Source organism: Elgaria multicarinata, chromosome 22 (assembly GCF_023053635.1).
Source record: "Elgaria multicarinata webbii isolate HBS135686 ecotype San Diego chromosome 22, rElgMul1.1.pri, whole genome shotgun sequence".
In the NCBI taxonomy this organism is placed as follows: Eukaryota; Metazoa; Chordata; class Lepidosauria; order Squamata; family Anguidae; genus Elgaria; species Elgaria multicarinata.
In genome coordinates, this window is record NC_086192.1 from 15,610,322 (window position 1) to 15,623,103 (window position 12,782).

Below are 12,782 nucleotides of genomic sequence, written 5' to 3' on the forward strand. Positions count from 1 at the left end.
CTGAGAGAGTCCCTGGCTGCCCCAAAGTCACCCAGGGAACTTCATGGCCCAAATGGCGATCAGAACCCAGGCCTCCCCCAAGTCCCAGTCCAGCGCTCTTAACAGCTCCGCCAAAAAACAGGGCAGAAGGAGGCACACGTTTGCATAAAATAGGCACATGCTAACTTAGGACACGTGCAAATTTAGAAATAATTCCAACCACTTCAATAGAAATACTGTACATCTCATCCTAGTGTGGAAGATGGTGCCCAGGAGGCCTGTATGGGAATCAGACAGGACAAGCCCTTCAAAGAGAGGATGCCACCAAACAGAGGACGGTCCTCTGTAAAAGAGGACACTTGGCCACCCTACACTGGGGCCCTCCCAATGTGTTGGACTGCGGCTCCCAACGCTCCGAGCCAGGATGGGGTTGGGAATTCGTAACACCAAATTTCTACTTGGCTCATAGAATCATAGAATAGCAGAGTTGGAAGGGGCCTACAAGGCCATCAAGTCCAACCCCCTGTTCAATGCAGGGATCCACCTTAAAAGCATCCCTGACAGATGGTTGTCCAGCTGCCTCTTGAATGACTGTAGTGTGGGAGAGCCCACAATCTCCCTAGGTAACTGATTCCCTAGGTAACTGACAGAAACGATTTTCTTTTAATTAACAGAATTTCGTTCTGCTTGCACCGATTTGCACTAGTTTATTCGCACTGGCGCTGATTCGCATTCACTAACACACATTAGCACATCCACGCTAGTCTGACTTAGCACAAATCGGGGCCCCAAAGTGAAAAACCGGTCAGCACGTCTGCAGAATCTGCATGACATGGGAACAGCCAGTCCACTTTGGAATCCCGAGTTCGGATTCATAGGAAGCCTAGCTCGTTTGAACCCCTTTCCGTATTTCTACGACATCCCTGCTTTTAGGAGATCGGCTGTATTATTTCCAGTCCCACACTCTGATGGCCTTTAAGTGTTGTTTTACCCCACTGCTTTACGTTAAGCGCCCCTGAGCTCCAATTGATGGTGAGCGTGGCTGAAAGCGTGCGCATGTGCGCGGAAGGGACGTTGCATTTTTTAAAAAAAAATGGAAGGGGATTTATTGTATTTGACAGTAGCATTTGCTCTGTGCGATCGCAGAGAGTTTTGTTGGTAGTGAAGCAAGGAGACGAGGGTGTGTGGAAATCAATCTTTTTCGTGGGTTCCTTGAATTCCTCAAACTCAGGTTGACTTTTGACGTCAGCGAGCGGCTCCGGGAAGGGTTAACTCAGCAGGGGAGCCAACCTTGACTGACTGCCCACTTCTGTGCGGCCCCCGCGGCCAGCAAATCAGCAGCGGCCTCCACCCTGCTCCTCCCCACCCAGGCCTGCTGAAAAGGACCGTGCTGCGGGCAGCTTTCTCTCTACTCACAGCTGCCAGCCACTGAATCCCCCCTTCCAAGATGGCCCAACTCCGGGTGCCAGGTGGCGAACTCCAGAACGACCTCATCTTCCTCTCCCACAACAGGAAGGGCCCCAAAAAGATGTCCTCTCTCATGGAGCTGAAGGAGGTCTTCCAGAGTGCCGACGCCGTCTGCTTCGACGTGGACAGCACCGTCATCCGGGAGGAAGGCATCGACGAGCTGGCCAAGTTCTGCGGCGTCGGGGACGCGGTGGCAGAGATGTACGTATGGCCGTCCTGCAGTGGGTCCCGTGGAGCATAGAGCGAGCTGGAGGTTTGCTCTCCTGGCGTCCAGCGGGGCTAGCTCCGAGGGTGGGCATGGGTGGGCGCTGGCCGAGGGCCCATTCATCACAGCAGGGGCCCACTGGAGCCGCTCCTCCTCCTCCTCCCCTTTTGCACCCTGCTTGTTCACCTGCGTCTTCCTGTGGTTCAGACAACCACGGTGGTGGTGAGGAGCAGAAGATGCCGCGGCCTCCTGGCTCACCTTGACACCACCTCACAAGGTGGTGGAGGAGGAGGGAGCCGGTGAGATGGTAGAGTCACTGAGGGAGGGCCCCCATTGAGGGTGCTTTGCCCAGGGGACCCCAAAAACTTGGAGCTGGCACTATTGTTCAGCTCCATCGCTGGCCTGGACTCGACCCCTTGAACAGCTGATTCCTTCAGCTGGAGACGTCAGAGACAGCCGGGCCTTGTGTGATGCTGGCTGGCAGGAGAAGCCGATAAGAGGAATGATCATTTTTGCGTTCCTGCCGCAAATGATTGACGTGGGTGTGCGCAGCAGAAGGGCAAGTAAGAAAGCGTCCCACTGCGGTGAATAGCAGCTTTAAACAGCAGGTGCTTTCAAGAACCTGCTTACGGTTTTGCCAGGGACATCCTTGGAAGAAGATGTGGGACGGTCCAGCTCCTCTTACGTTCTCATAACAAATCGGAACGCTTTGCAATAGGTTTAACGACACCACGCCGGATCGTGTACACAGGATCCCCACTCCCACCCTGAAAGGTTTCCTTCTTCCCCTTAAAAGCCTGATCTGGATTTCTCTGAATCTCAATCCAGGACTCGCAGGGCGATGGGCGGTTCTGTAACATTCAAGGCAGCTTTAACTGCCCGGCTCGGCCTCATTCGCCCCTCGTACGAACAAGTGCAGAAATTAATATCAGAACACCCGCCCCAGCTCACGCCGGGAATACGGTAAGACGTCTTCTAAAACTTACTATATTCTGCAATCATCTATGAATTCCAAGACATGAGGCTTTAGGATAGATTCCTGCATTGAATCATAGAATAGCAGAGTTGGAAGGGCCCTACAAGGCCATAAGTCCAACCCCCTGCTCAATGCAGGAATCCACCCTAAAGCATCCCTGACAGATGGCTGTCCAGCTGCCTCTTGAATGCCTCTAGTGTGGGAGAGCCCACAACCTCTCTAGGTAACTGATTCCATTGTCGTACTGATCTAACAGTCAGGAAGTTTTTCCTGATGTCCAGCTGGAATCTGGCTTCCTTTAACATGAGTCCATTATTCCGTGTCCTGCACTCTGGGAGGATCGAGAAGAGATCCTGGCCCTCCTCTGTGTGACAACCTTTGAAGTATTTGAAGAGTGCTATCATATCTCCCGTCAATCCTCTCTTCTCCAGGCTAAACATGCCCAGTTCTTTCAGTCTCTCTTCATAGGGCTTTGTTTCCAGACCCCTGATCATTCTGGTTGCCCTCCTCTGAACACGCTCCAGCTTGTCTGCGTCCTTCTTGAATTGTGGAGCCCAGAACTGGACGCAATTGAGCAGGGGGTTGGACTCGATGGCCTTTTAGGCCCCTTCCAACTCTACTATTCTATGATTGTATGAGATCCCGTGATGACTTCTTCTCATGAAGAATTGACTGTAGTATTACACAGGGGGAAATGAAAGGGAGGCCCTAAAAGAATGAATTTCTCCTTTGCCCACACTGAACGAGGCAGGGAGAAGCAATGTTACGTTTTCAGTTGGGGAGATCTGTGTTTTTATCTCTCTTCTGTTCTGCTGGGGCAAGTTTGTGAGAGCAAAATAGCAACTTTCTTGCTTAAGGGGCAATATTTCTCTGAAAATCAATTGTGCAACATTGGCAAAAACACTAAACAAAGTGGTATGTGGATGAAATTTTCCAGGATCTACTGCAGCTTCTGTTTGCTTCAGTGACCTTTGTGGAGCAGATGTTCCAAGTAAATTGGACTTTAAATTCCTAATCCTTACGGGTTCCAGAGAAAATAAAAAGGTGGGATTGTAGAGAACCACAAAGGGCTCTGCACAAATGCAGGATTGCTCGGTCACCAGTACCCAAGAAAGAAAAGCTCAGAGTGTAGAGGAAGATCTGTGAGGGACCCCTTTCCAACTTAAATCTCTGGGCCTACTGTATCTTTCACTTATTTGAAGACTTGTTCCTGAGCCCCCCTCTGTGACCCCAAAGGTGCCTTTGTTGCATGCACTGACTGTGTTGATCTATGAATAGTGTTTAAATACAGGCTAGAAAGCAAACGCGCTCTGTTTTGAAGAATCGGTTCCTCTCCCCATCTCGGTGTCACCCCTGACATTGTGGCCTGTGTTCTTTTCCTTAAAGGGAACTGGTCAACCGGCTTCACCAGCGAGGAGTCCAGGTCTTCTTAATCTCCGGAGGGTTTCAGAGCATTGTCGAACACGTCGCTTCGCAGCTAAATATTCCGGCAGCAAATGTATTTGCCAACCGGTTGAAGTTCTACTTTAACGGTAAGATTTCCCAGATGGCAGCATCCAGAGGAAATTTGGGGGGTGGACCTCCATGGGGATGGATCATGGTGATGCACAGTATGGAGTAATAAACAATGAAAGAGCCCCACAGATTAATCCATACTAGAATTCTGCAAGAAAATGCAGAGGGCAAAATCGTATCCCATTCAGAGGAGCCAAATGTGTAGGGATTCCTTCAACGAATCCCTATCAAAATATCCATGCAAGCATAAACAAGAATGCCTTCTTTCTGCCGAAATCTACATGAAAAAAAGCCCTCTTCCATCACCCAGATCTGTTCTTCTGATGTTCAGAATCCTCTATTCGGCTTCCTAGGCTACACATTTAGCCAAGCTTGGATCTGGTACAAAACTGTTTCTACCAAGGAACCTTTGGAGTTATCATTCTCTGCCTGAGAGGCCTAAACCCTTTCACAGGGGCTTTGGCACTGCAGTCTTCTTGATTGGCACCTATTAAAGCACCCTTCCCTAACGTGGTGCCCTCCAGATGTGTGTGACTACAACTCCAAGCAGCCCCCAGCCAGCCATGATCAAAGGTCCCAAAAATCCCAAGGCCAAAATCCATAAACATGCAAGAGACATGAGAGCACTCTTCAAATACTTGAAAGGTTGTCACACAGAGGAGGGCCAGGATCTCTTCTCGATTCTCCCAGAGTGCAGGACACGGAATAACGGGCTCAAGTTAAAGGAAGCCAGATTCTGGCTGGACATCAGGAAAAACTTCCTGACTGTTAGAGCAGTACGACAATGGAACCCGTTACCCAGGGAGGTTGTGGGCTCTCCCACACTAGAGGCCTTCAAGAGGCAGCTGGACAAGCATCTGTCAGGGATGCTTTAGGGTGGATTCCTGCATTGAACAGGGGATTGGACTCGATGGCCTTGTAGGCCCCTTCCAACTCTGCTATTCTATGATTCTATGAAGCTTCTGAGCTCTCCAGAACTCTTCATCAGGCTAAGTGAGTTCTGGAGAACTCAAAAGCCTACACATTTTTGTGGGGGGTTGTGGAGAACAGGGAATTTTAGCAGGTGTGTGTCAAGCGGCACTTCTCGTAGAACAGAGAAGAAAGAGAAATCTCCTCTTCCCACTCGCTGATCGTTTCGGTTCATCAAAAGAAGCAGGCATTGCAAACGGGCTACTGGTTGTGATCATCCAGCCTGCCTAGATGGCTGAGAATGAACAGTTCCTTCCGATGGTTAAGGTTTATCTCAGCGCTCAGGAGGAGCAAGGAGAGCTGTTGCTGAGGTCAGCACACTGACGGAGGCAGTGGCACGATCTCTTATCCACCAGCTGGCCGTGGGTTGATAAAACACAACGTCAAGGTTAAAGACTTTGTTCCGCTGACGATAATGCAGCTTTTATGGCCAGGCTCAGCGTTCAGGGATAACGGAATAAATAGGGCCACTCAAATATCAAAAGCAGTGTGTCCACGTACACCAGTTGCTGGGGAACATGGACAGGAGGGTGCCATTGCACTCGTGTCCTGCATGTGGGTTTCGTGGGTGGTCACTGTGTGAACAGAATGCTGGGCTAGATGGCCCCTTGGTCTGATCCAGCAGGGCTCTTCAGATGTTTTTAATGTTCTCGTTCTTACGTCTTAATAAGAAGATACGTCCAGTGGACGCTTGTGGCTCCAATGAATCCGCTCCGGGTTTCAGTCCAAACCAGTCGGAACTCTAAAGGAGCTCTCCAAGGTCCTTTTAGAGTTCTGACTGGCTCGGACTAAAACCTGGAGCAGATTCACCGTCTCATGAACAGCAAAGCCAAGGATTGCTCCTCAGAGTTCTGACTGCTTCTTACTGAAGTCCAGAGCACATTTACTGCCCCACTGACATCGGAGTCACCAGCCTCCACTGACCCTTGGTCTGATCCAGCACAGCTCTTCTTCTGTTCTTATGTGGCACAATCCCTTTTGCCACGGGGAGGAAAAAGATGGGAGGCAGGCCACGCTGGAAGACCTTGCGTGGATTTAAAGACGGGATTCCCCTTACTTTGGACACCGGCAATGCCCAGTGATGGGAGTGAGAGAGTACGATCTATAGGTCTGCTTCACCCCCTACTGAGCTATGGGGCTGGAATATAAATCACTGGGAGCTTGCTTTTAATTTCAGGGCTTGGTCTGGAATATGTAAAGGAACGAGAGACAGCAGAGCTTCTGAGCATGTAGAAACTGCCCTTCGCTCATGCATGGCCAAACTTCATACACTGTCATTAGCAAGGAAGGTTTCTGCACGATAGGGTGTATCTCCTAGGCCCCAAACCGGGCACTTTCCATATTGGAAAACGTTTGGAGGGAGATTCCTCTCCCTCTCCCCAATCCTTTGGATGTGTCAAACATTTAGCACCCTTGTGATCCTCCCTCACAGCTTGCTGCAGCTCCATGACTGATTTTCTCTCTGTGATGCCCATCTAGGAGAATACGCCGGCTTTGACGAGACGCAGCCAACAGCCGAGTCGGGCGGCAAAGGACAAGTGATTAGTTACCTGAAGGAGCAGTATCAGTTTAAGAAGGTGGTTATGATCGGAGACGGAGCAACGGATATGGAAGCCTCCCCGCCCGCAGTGAGTGTCCAAAGCCGACGCTGGCTCTGTGGTTACCTTTGGGTTCTACCCTCCCTGTGAGCCCAGGGCAGTCCGGAAGTTTTCCCCAATTTTCTCCCCGTGATAAATAAGTTAGGCAGAGGGAGAGAAAGAGCCTGAGTTTTCTTGCTGCATGAGAGCTTGAACTCAGGTTTTCCAGAATCAGCCCTCTTTTCCCAGGGCAGATCTGCTTGTACAATCCAAATATTAGCAAGTTAGCCAAGTCACATATTGCAGTGCAAAGATACAAACTTCTCTCTCTCTCTCACGCACACAGATGCATGCATGCATGCAGGGATCCCTGGGCTTTTTAGGTCGGTGGGCACATCTGGAATTTTGAGTGTTGTGGGTACTCTCACAAAATGGCTGCCAAGGGGTGGGGAGTTTGCCCTTTTATAGAATGACTACCACAGTGAGCTTGTCTTGTCAGAAAACAGCTATTTCCCAGAAGGCCAAGAGGAGGGACTAAAAGGAAAGTCATTTGCCCAAGTTACAAAACACAAAAGCCTTCTTTGGAATCCAGATACTGAAAATAAAAATCAAGAGGGGCACTGGAAGAGGCGTCTGAGGGCACATTGGTTCCCACAGGCACTACGTTGAAGGCCTCTGCTCCAGCCACGGCTACACTGTCCTGGGGATAAACGCCTTTCAAGAGCCTTGTACGGCAACCACTCAGACTCTGAACATCAGCAAAACCAATCCACCACATCGTCCCCAACAGAAAGTAGCCGGGTGCATCTCCACCCCACCCAGCATCTCACTCCTGGAGATGACACCCCCACAGAAAATTGGAGGACCCCCACCCCACCCCGCAATCATCTATGGGGAAAATGCAAGCAGCATAAAAAAACAAATTCTGCATGTCTTTCCTAAGGACCAGACACAATGCCTGCTCCTGGGTTAATGATTTCGGCGCTCTGTTAATGATTGCTCGTGGTATCTTCCCGGGGAGGTGAGCCAAGTCAAAAGGAACAGGTCACGGAGGCCAGGCCAGGCGTCAGGAATTGGCATTAAGGAGCCAAGTCCTTCTGCAGTTCGTGGCTGTGGCCCTGCGAAGGACGTTTTAAAGCAAGGAACGCGTCATGTCCCATCACACGGTTGGCAAAAGAGGGAGGGCGACACAGTTGGCAGCCGCTGCTGATGCTTATGGGTAGCTGAGCCAGGAAAAACCCATTCCAGAGCCGCTCACGAGGAGTTCTGACATCACCACTTGGTCACAGAGCACTGGGAAACAGGGCAGATGACCAGAAACAGGGCTGGGCGGTGTTAAGAAACTGCATTTCATTTCCGAACAGAACCCACTCCCAAAGTCTCCTTGCCTAAAGACACCTGGCAAAAGCGGAGCGGCCATCTGCAGCTCTTGCTTTCCGCCTCCTCTGGGGCCTGGTGGCCTCATCCAATGCCACCAGTTTTGGTTTGGTGGCTACAGCACCCCCTCTCCCGGACCAAGCTAGTGGGTCAGACGATGGTGAGGGACTCGGCTGGCATTTGCAGGGTCTGTACCTCTTTCCCACACCGGCTGGGATGCTAGCCACATGAGAAGCGAGTGGCCAGGGCTTGCAGGACCAGTGCAGGGCAACATGATCTGTGTCAGGCGGTATCAGAGGTATTCCTCGCCTGCTTCCGAAGCCTCCAGGCCAGAGAGCTGCTCCACCTTCCACCGGCCAAGCTAAACCGTCCCCTGATCTGATGGGCTGCCAGGGAACCGAGGATGCCTTTCCTTTCCGTCCGCATCCTCTCGGGTCCGTGGCTCAGTCTCCTGAAGCCCACATTTCCAGACCCGGAGAACTAACCAGCCCGTCTCTTTCCGTTTGCCTAGGACTGTTTCATCGGCTTTGGCGGCAACGTTGTGCGGAAGCAAGTCAAGGAGAAGGCCAAATGGTACATCACCCACTTTGACGAGCTACTGAAAGAACTAGAAGAACGATAAATTATGAACTAGGGCTTATTTTATTAACACTTCTCGTAGGTAGATGTATGGTTATGCAATTAAACATGTTCTTATTGTTATTTGCGAAATGGAGGTGTTCGCGGCCTTTCATTTCGGGATCCCCGGCGAGCTCTTGACCTCAGGAGGGTGTTCGGGTGGGAAATGGCTGTGTGTGTCCATCCCGTCACCCGACGCCACCCCCATGCCGTCTCAGTCATGAGGAAAACATGCCCCTCCGAAAGCCATAGCAATGCTTCACTTGACACTGGGGGATAAGGTAGGATGTAGCAGGGACATGATATGAGCACAGATCAGGGCCTTCCTGTGGTCCAGATCTGGCCTCGTCCACCTCCCTCCCAAACCACTGGTGATTTGATTGTTTCCTGGTGATTTGATTGTTCCCCACCCCACCCCATTCTAAAAAGTTGAGGATTAGGTACCGACAGTAAGAGCTTTAAGCTATAATATGCTGGCCCTGTTTTGTATTTTTGCCCCCCCATCCTTTTTGCATTTGGCCCCTCCAAGATGGAATTCCTTCCTCAGCTGAAAGATGTTCAACACCCTTCCCAAAGATGGTTCCAGTGATCCATTTCTAAGAACAGGTTTGGGGCTCTAACGACCTCAGAAGCCGCTCTGTCTTACCTGGAAGTCCAGTCCTTGAAACCCAGACAGGCGGGCTGTGTTTACACAATGATAGCCAAAATGTACACGTTGCACATGCTCAATTCTCTGCTTTTACGATGATTTCCAAGACACGTGTGTGGGTGTGGGTGTGTCCTGCTTCAGTCACAATTTTTGAAGCAGCTTCCAATAAATGCAAGGAACTGCCACGCTCAAATCTCACCACCGCATCTTACATATTTCAAAAACACACTATCAAAACAACTGACCAGCAGTGAAATGAACACAGACCGGCCGGCGAGCTTCAAACGCCCGTTGGAAAAACAGGAAAGTGTCACATCTCATGGGAAACATTCAAAGCCAGAACGATGCAAAGTATCCCAAGTTTGGTCACACCCTAGATTTGTAGAAGGGGCAGTATGATATTGGCAGTTTTATTTTCGATCCCTTTCCTAATTATGCCCAACAGGGAATTTGCCTTTTACATGGCACCCACACGTTGGGTCACCGGTTTCATCAAGTTGTCCACCAAAACAACCCCAAGATCTTTCTCTTGAAATTCTAAAGAGGAATCATATATATATATATATATATATATATATATAAAATAATAACACAATACCCTATAATTGAACCTAGAAAACCTCTAATTAAACCTAGAATAACAACACATAATTATACCAAGAAAAAACTCTAATTGAACCTAGAATAGCAACATGAGCATGTGTAACCATGTGTGTGTATGCAAGCCCGGCCGGCCCGACTATAAACTGTTTTTCAAAATAAGAAAGGGTAGCAAGCAGAAACATGCACACATCGGCCCATGTGCCAGCACGGTGCCCACATCACTTGCTGCTCTCTGGGTGATCATCTGGGGGCCCCTGAAGTTTCAGGCCTCTTTGAACCACTGCTTAGGAGAAACCCTAAGGAAAGCCGCTGCCGTTTTGAGTGAGAACACACTTGCAGAGAGAGTCCTCCCAGACTAACTGCCTCTTGCTGAACTCGAGAGCTCATTGCGGGAACAATAGCGGTATTATGCCAGAGCCAGGGCGCTTGTGGGGTGCCAGGATTCTTGTTAGAGGGAATCTGAAAAGGCTCCCCCCCCCTCCACACACACACCGCTCTCTCTTCTTTTTAATCAGGCAATGAGGTTCCACCACTGAGTCTGGGCCACTCTGAACTAATGGGCTTGATGAAGTCGTCTCCTGAACCTGGGGCTCAGTCTTGTAAAATGTCTCCTAGACGAGAGCTAATTTTTTAAAAAGTGGGGTTTTTTTTCCTCCACTCCTGCTATCAAGAGAGCGAATGGAGACATTTCTCTTGTGCTTTTTCTTCTCCCAGACTTAGAATTCAGGGATAAAACTGGCTGCCAGTCAGCTCAGGAGGAGGACGAAAGGGATGTATTTCATCACATTACACACAGCGAACGTGCAAACGGCTGCCCTCAAGATATGGCAACGGCCAGCAGCTTAGATGGCTTTTATAAGGCAGAGGGCAAATTTGCGGAGAAGAGGAGGAGGAGAAGGAGGAGAACAACAGCACAATGTGCGTTGGGGCTCTTACAAGATTTCCAGTCCTGGAAAAAGGTCCCTGCCCGAAGATACTACAGTCTTAAATTTGACAGTGGGGAAGGTAACAGAAGATGGGGCAGGGTGGGGGAGTCACAGGAAGGAAGGAATATACTGTTAATACATACTTAAACATAATGCATCTGATGGAATAGGCTGAAGTCCACAAATGTTTGTGTTACAATAAAACTTAATCTTTAAAAATATACATGTTAGCCACGAGCCTCTCTTCTCCAACAGATTTAAACTCTAGAAGTTAAGAGGAAAAGGGTGAAGAGGAAAAGACTCACAGAAAAGGTGGGTTTTGTGGAGGAATTTTAAAGGGAGAGAGGCGGTATCGCGATTAGCCATGCGAGCTAAGTACAGCCTCCATGTTTGGGGGTGTCACCTGGAGCTGAACAGAAATGGAACGGGATAGCTAGAGCTGGAGAGCACCAGGTCATAGAATCATAGAATCATGGAATAGCAGAGTTGGAAGGGGCCTCAAGGCCATCGAGTCCAACCCCCTGCTCAATGCAGGAATCCACCCTAAAGCATCCCTGGCAGAGGGTTGTCCCGCTGCCTCTTGAAGGCCTCGAGTGTGGGAGAGCCCACAACCTCCCTAGGTCGGGGAAGGCCACTGTAACAGAATGAACACCCCTGCCCCTATGGAACCTGAAAGTCAGAGGTAGCTCCAGATCAAGGATGGTGCTTGAGGCCTAGTGAATAACTTCTACCTGGCAAAAACAGGGTTTTTAAAAAGCCCGCCAAACTGTCAAGGCTGGTGTGCCTTCTGCTGTTCTCAGAACTGTTTTTCTCAAAACTCACAATGTTTCATTATTCACATCTCTGACCTCTATGGCCAGTGTTTGTACAAGCTGGTCATGTTTACAGCCTGTAGCCTTAAGTCCTTGCCTGAGTTGCTCTCGAACAGCAGGAAGGAAGTAGACCCCTCCTTCCCAAAGCTGTTGCCCTGCAGATGTTTTGAAATTCAACTCCCATCAGCCCCAGTCGGCGTGGCCAGGAATGCTGGGAACTGTAGTTCAAAACATCTGGAGGGCACCAGGGAAGACTGAATTAGATTCTGTACAGACACATTGTTATTACCAACATACTCAGGCCCCTGCTCCCAAGGAGCTTACAAACTAAAAGATATAGCAGTGGTGAGCTGAAAGAGGACACAGATATGTAAATAAATATTGTAAATAAATATTGTAAATAAATATGCATAAATGTGCATGTTTATTTACTGTGTTATCTGTACAGCACCATGTACATTGATGGTGCTATATAAATAATAATAATAATAATAATAATAATAATAATAATAATAATAATAATAATAATGTGCTACTTTATGGGGAGATGCAAATATAGAAAGAATGGCTTTAATTTAAATATCAATATAATGCATTTCACCAGGTGAGCTGTCTACCTGTCTAGGGATGAAATATTGATGAGCGACTTCAAGGCCCATCTGCCTGCCCTCCCTACTTGGGGTTCTTGATCTTGAAACTGGGCTTGGACTGGACAGCCCTGTGTGTTCAAAATAGAGGACTGTCCTCAGACAGCCCTTCAGTTAGAGGACTGTGTAATAGAACACATGACCACCTGAGACAGTGAGGAAACAAGGCAGTCATGGCTAGAGGGGAATGAAAGCAGGCAAATGTTGTTACACAGAGTTGCCTGAAGTGGGAAGGGGGAAAGTAGGTGGGGTGGGGTCTGGAGCGAAGTGGGTTGGTTAGCCCAGCGTCAATTATGTGCGCCTGAAAAGAACTGGCAGCCCGCCTCATTCTGAGCATGGGTTGCACATCTTTAAAAACTTGATGACAGTTCAGGGTGAGGATTCAGGATAAGACGAAGGGAAGGATGGGGAAAAGGCCATTTGCAGGATAGGAGAGAGACAGCACCAGATCAAGTTTCCGGC

At 49.3% G+C, this 12,782-nt stretch overlaps 1 protein-coding gene across 1 annotated transcript; it reads left to right on the forward strand.

Annotated features, from left to right (window-relative positions):
* Positions 1 to 1,372: 1,372 nt before the first annotated feature.
* Positions 1,373 to 8,776, forward strand: PSPH (phosphoserine phosphatase). The gene is made up of 5 exons (XM_063146749.1): positions 1,373 to 1,647; positions 2,480 to 2,614; positions 4,014 to 4,159; positions 6,591 to 6,739; positions 8,577 to 8,776. The coding sequence occupies exons 1-5, from the start codon at positions 1,427 to 1,429 to the stop codon at positions 8,685 to 8,687; spliced, it is 762 nt and encodes a 253-aa protein (XP_063002819.1). The 5' UTR covers positions 1,373 to 1,426; the 3' UTR covers positions 8,688 to 8,776.
* Positions 8,777 to 12,782: the final 4,006 nt, after the last annotated feature.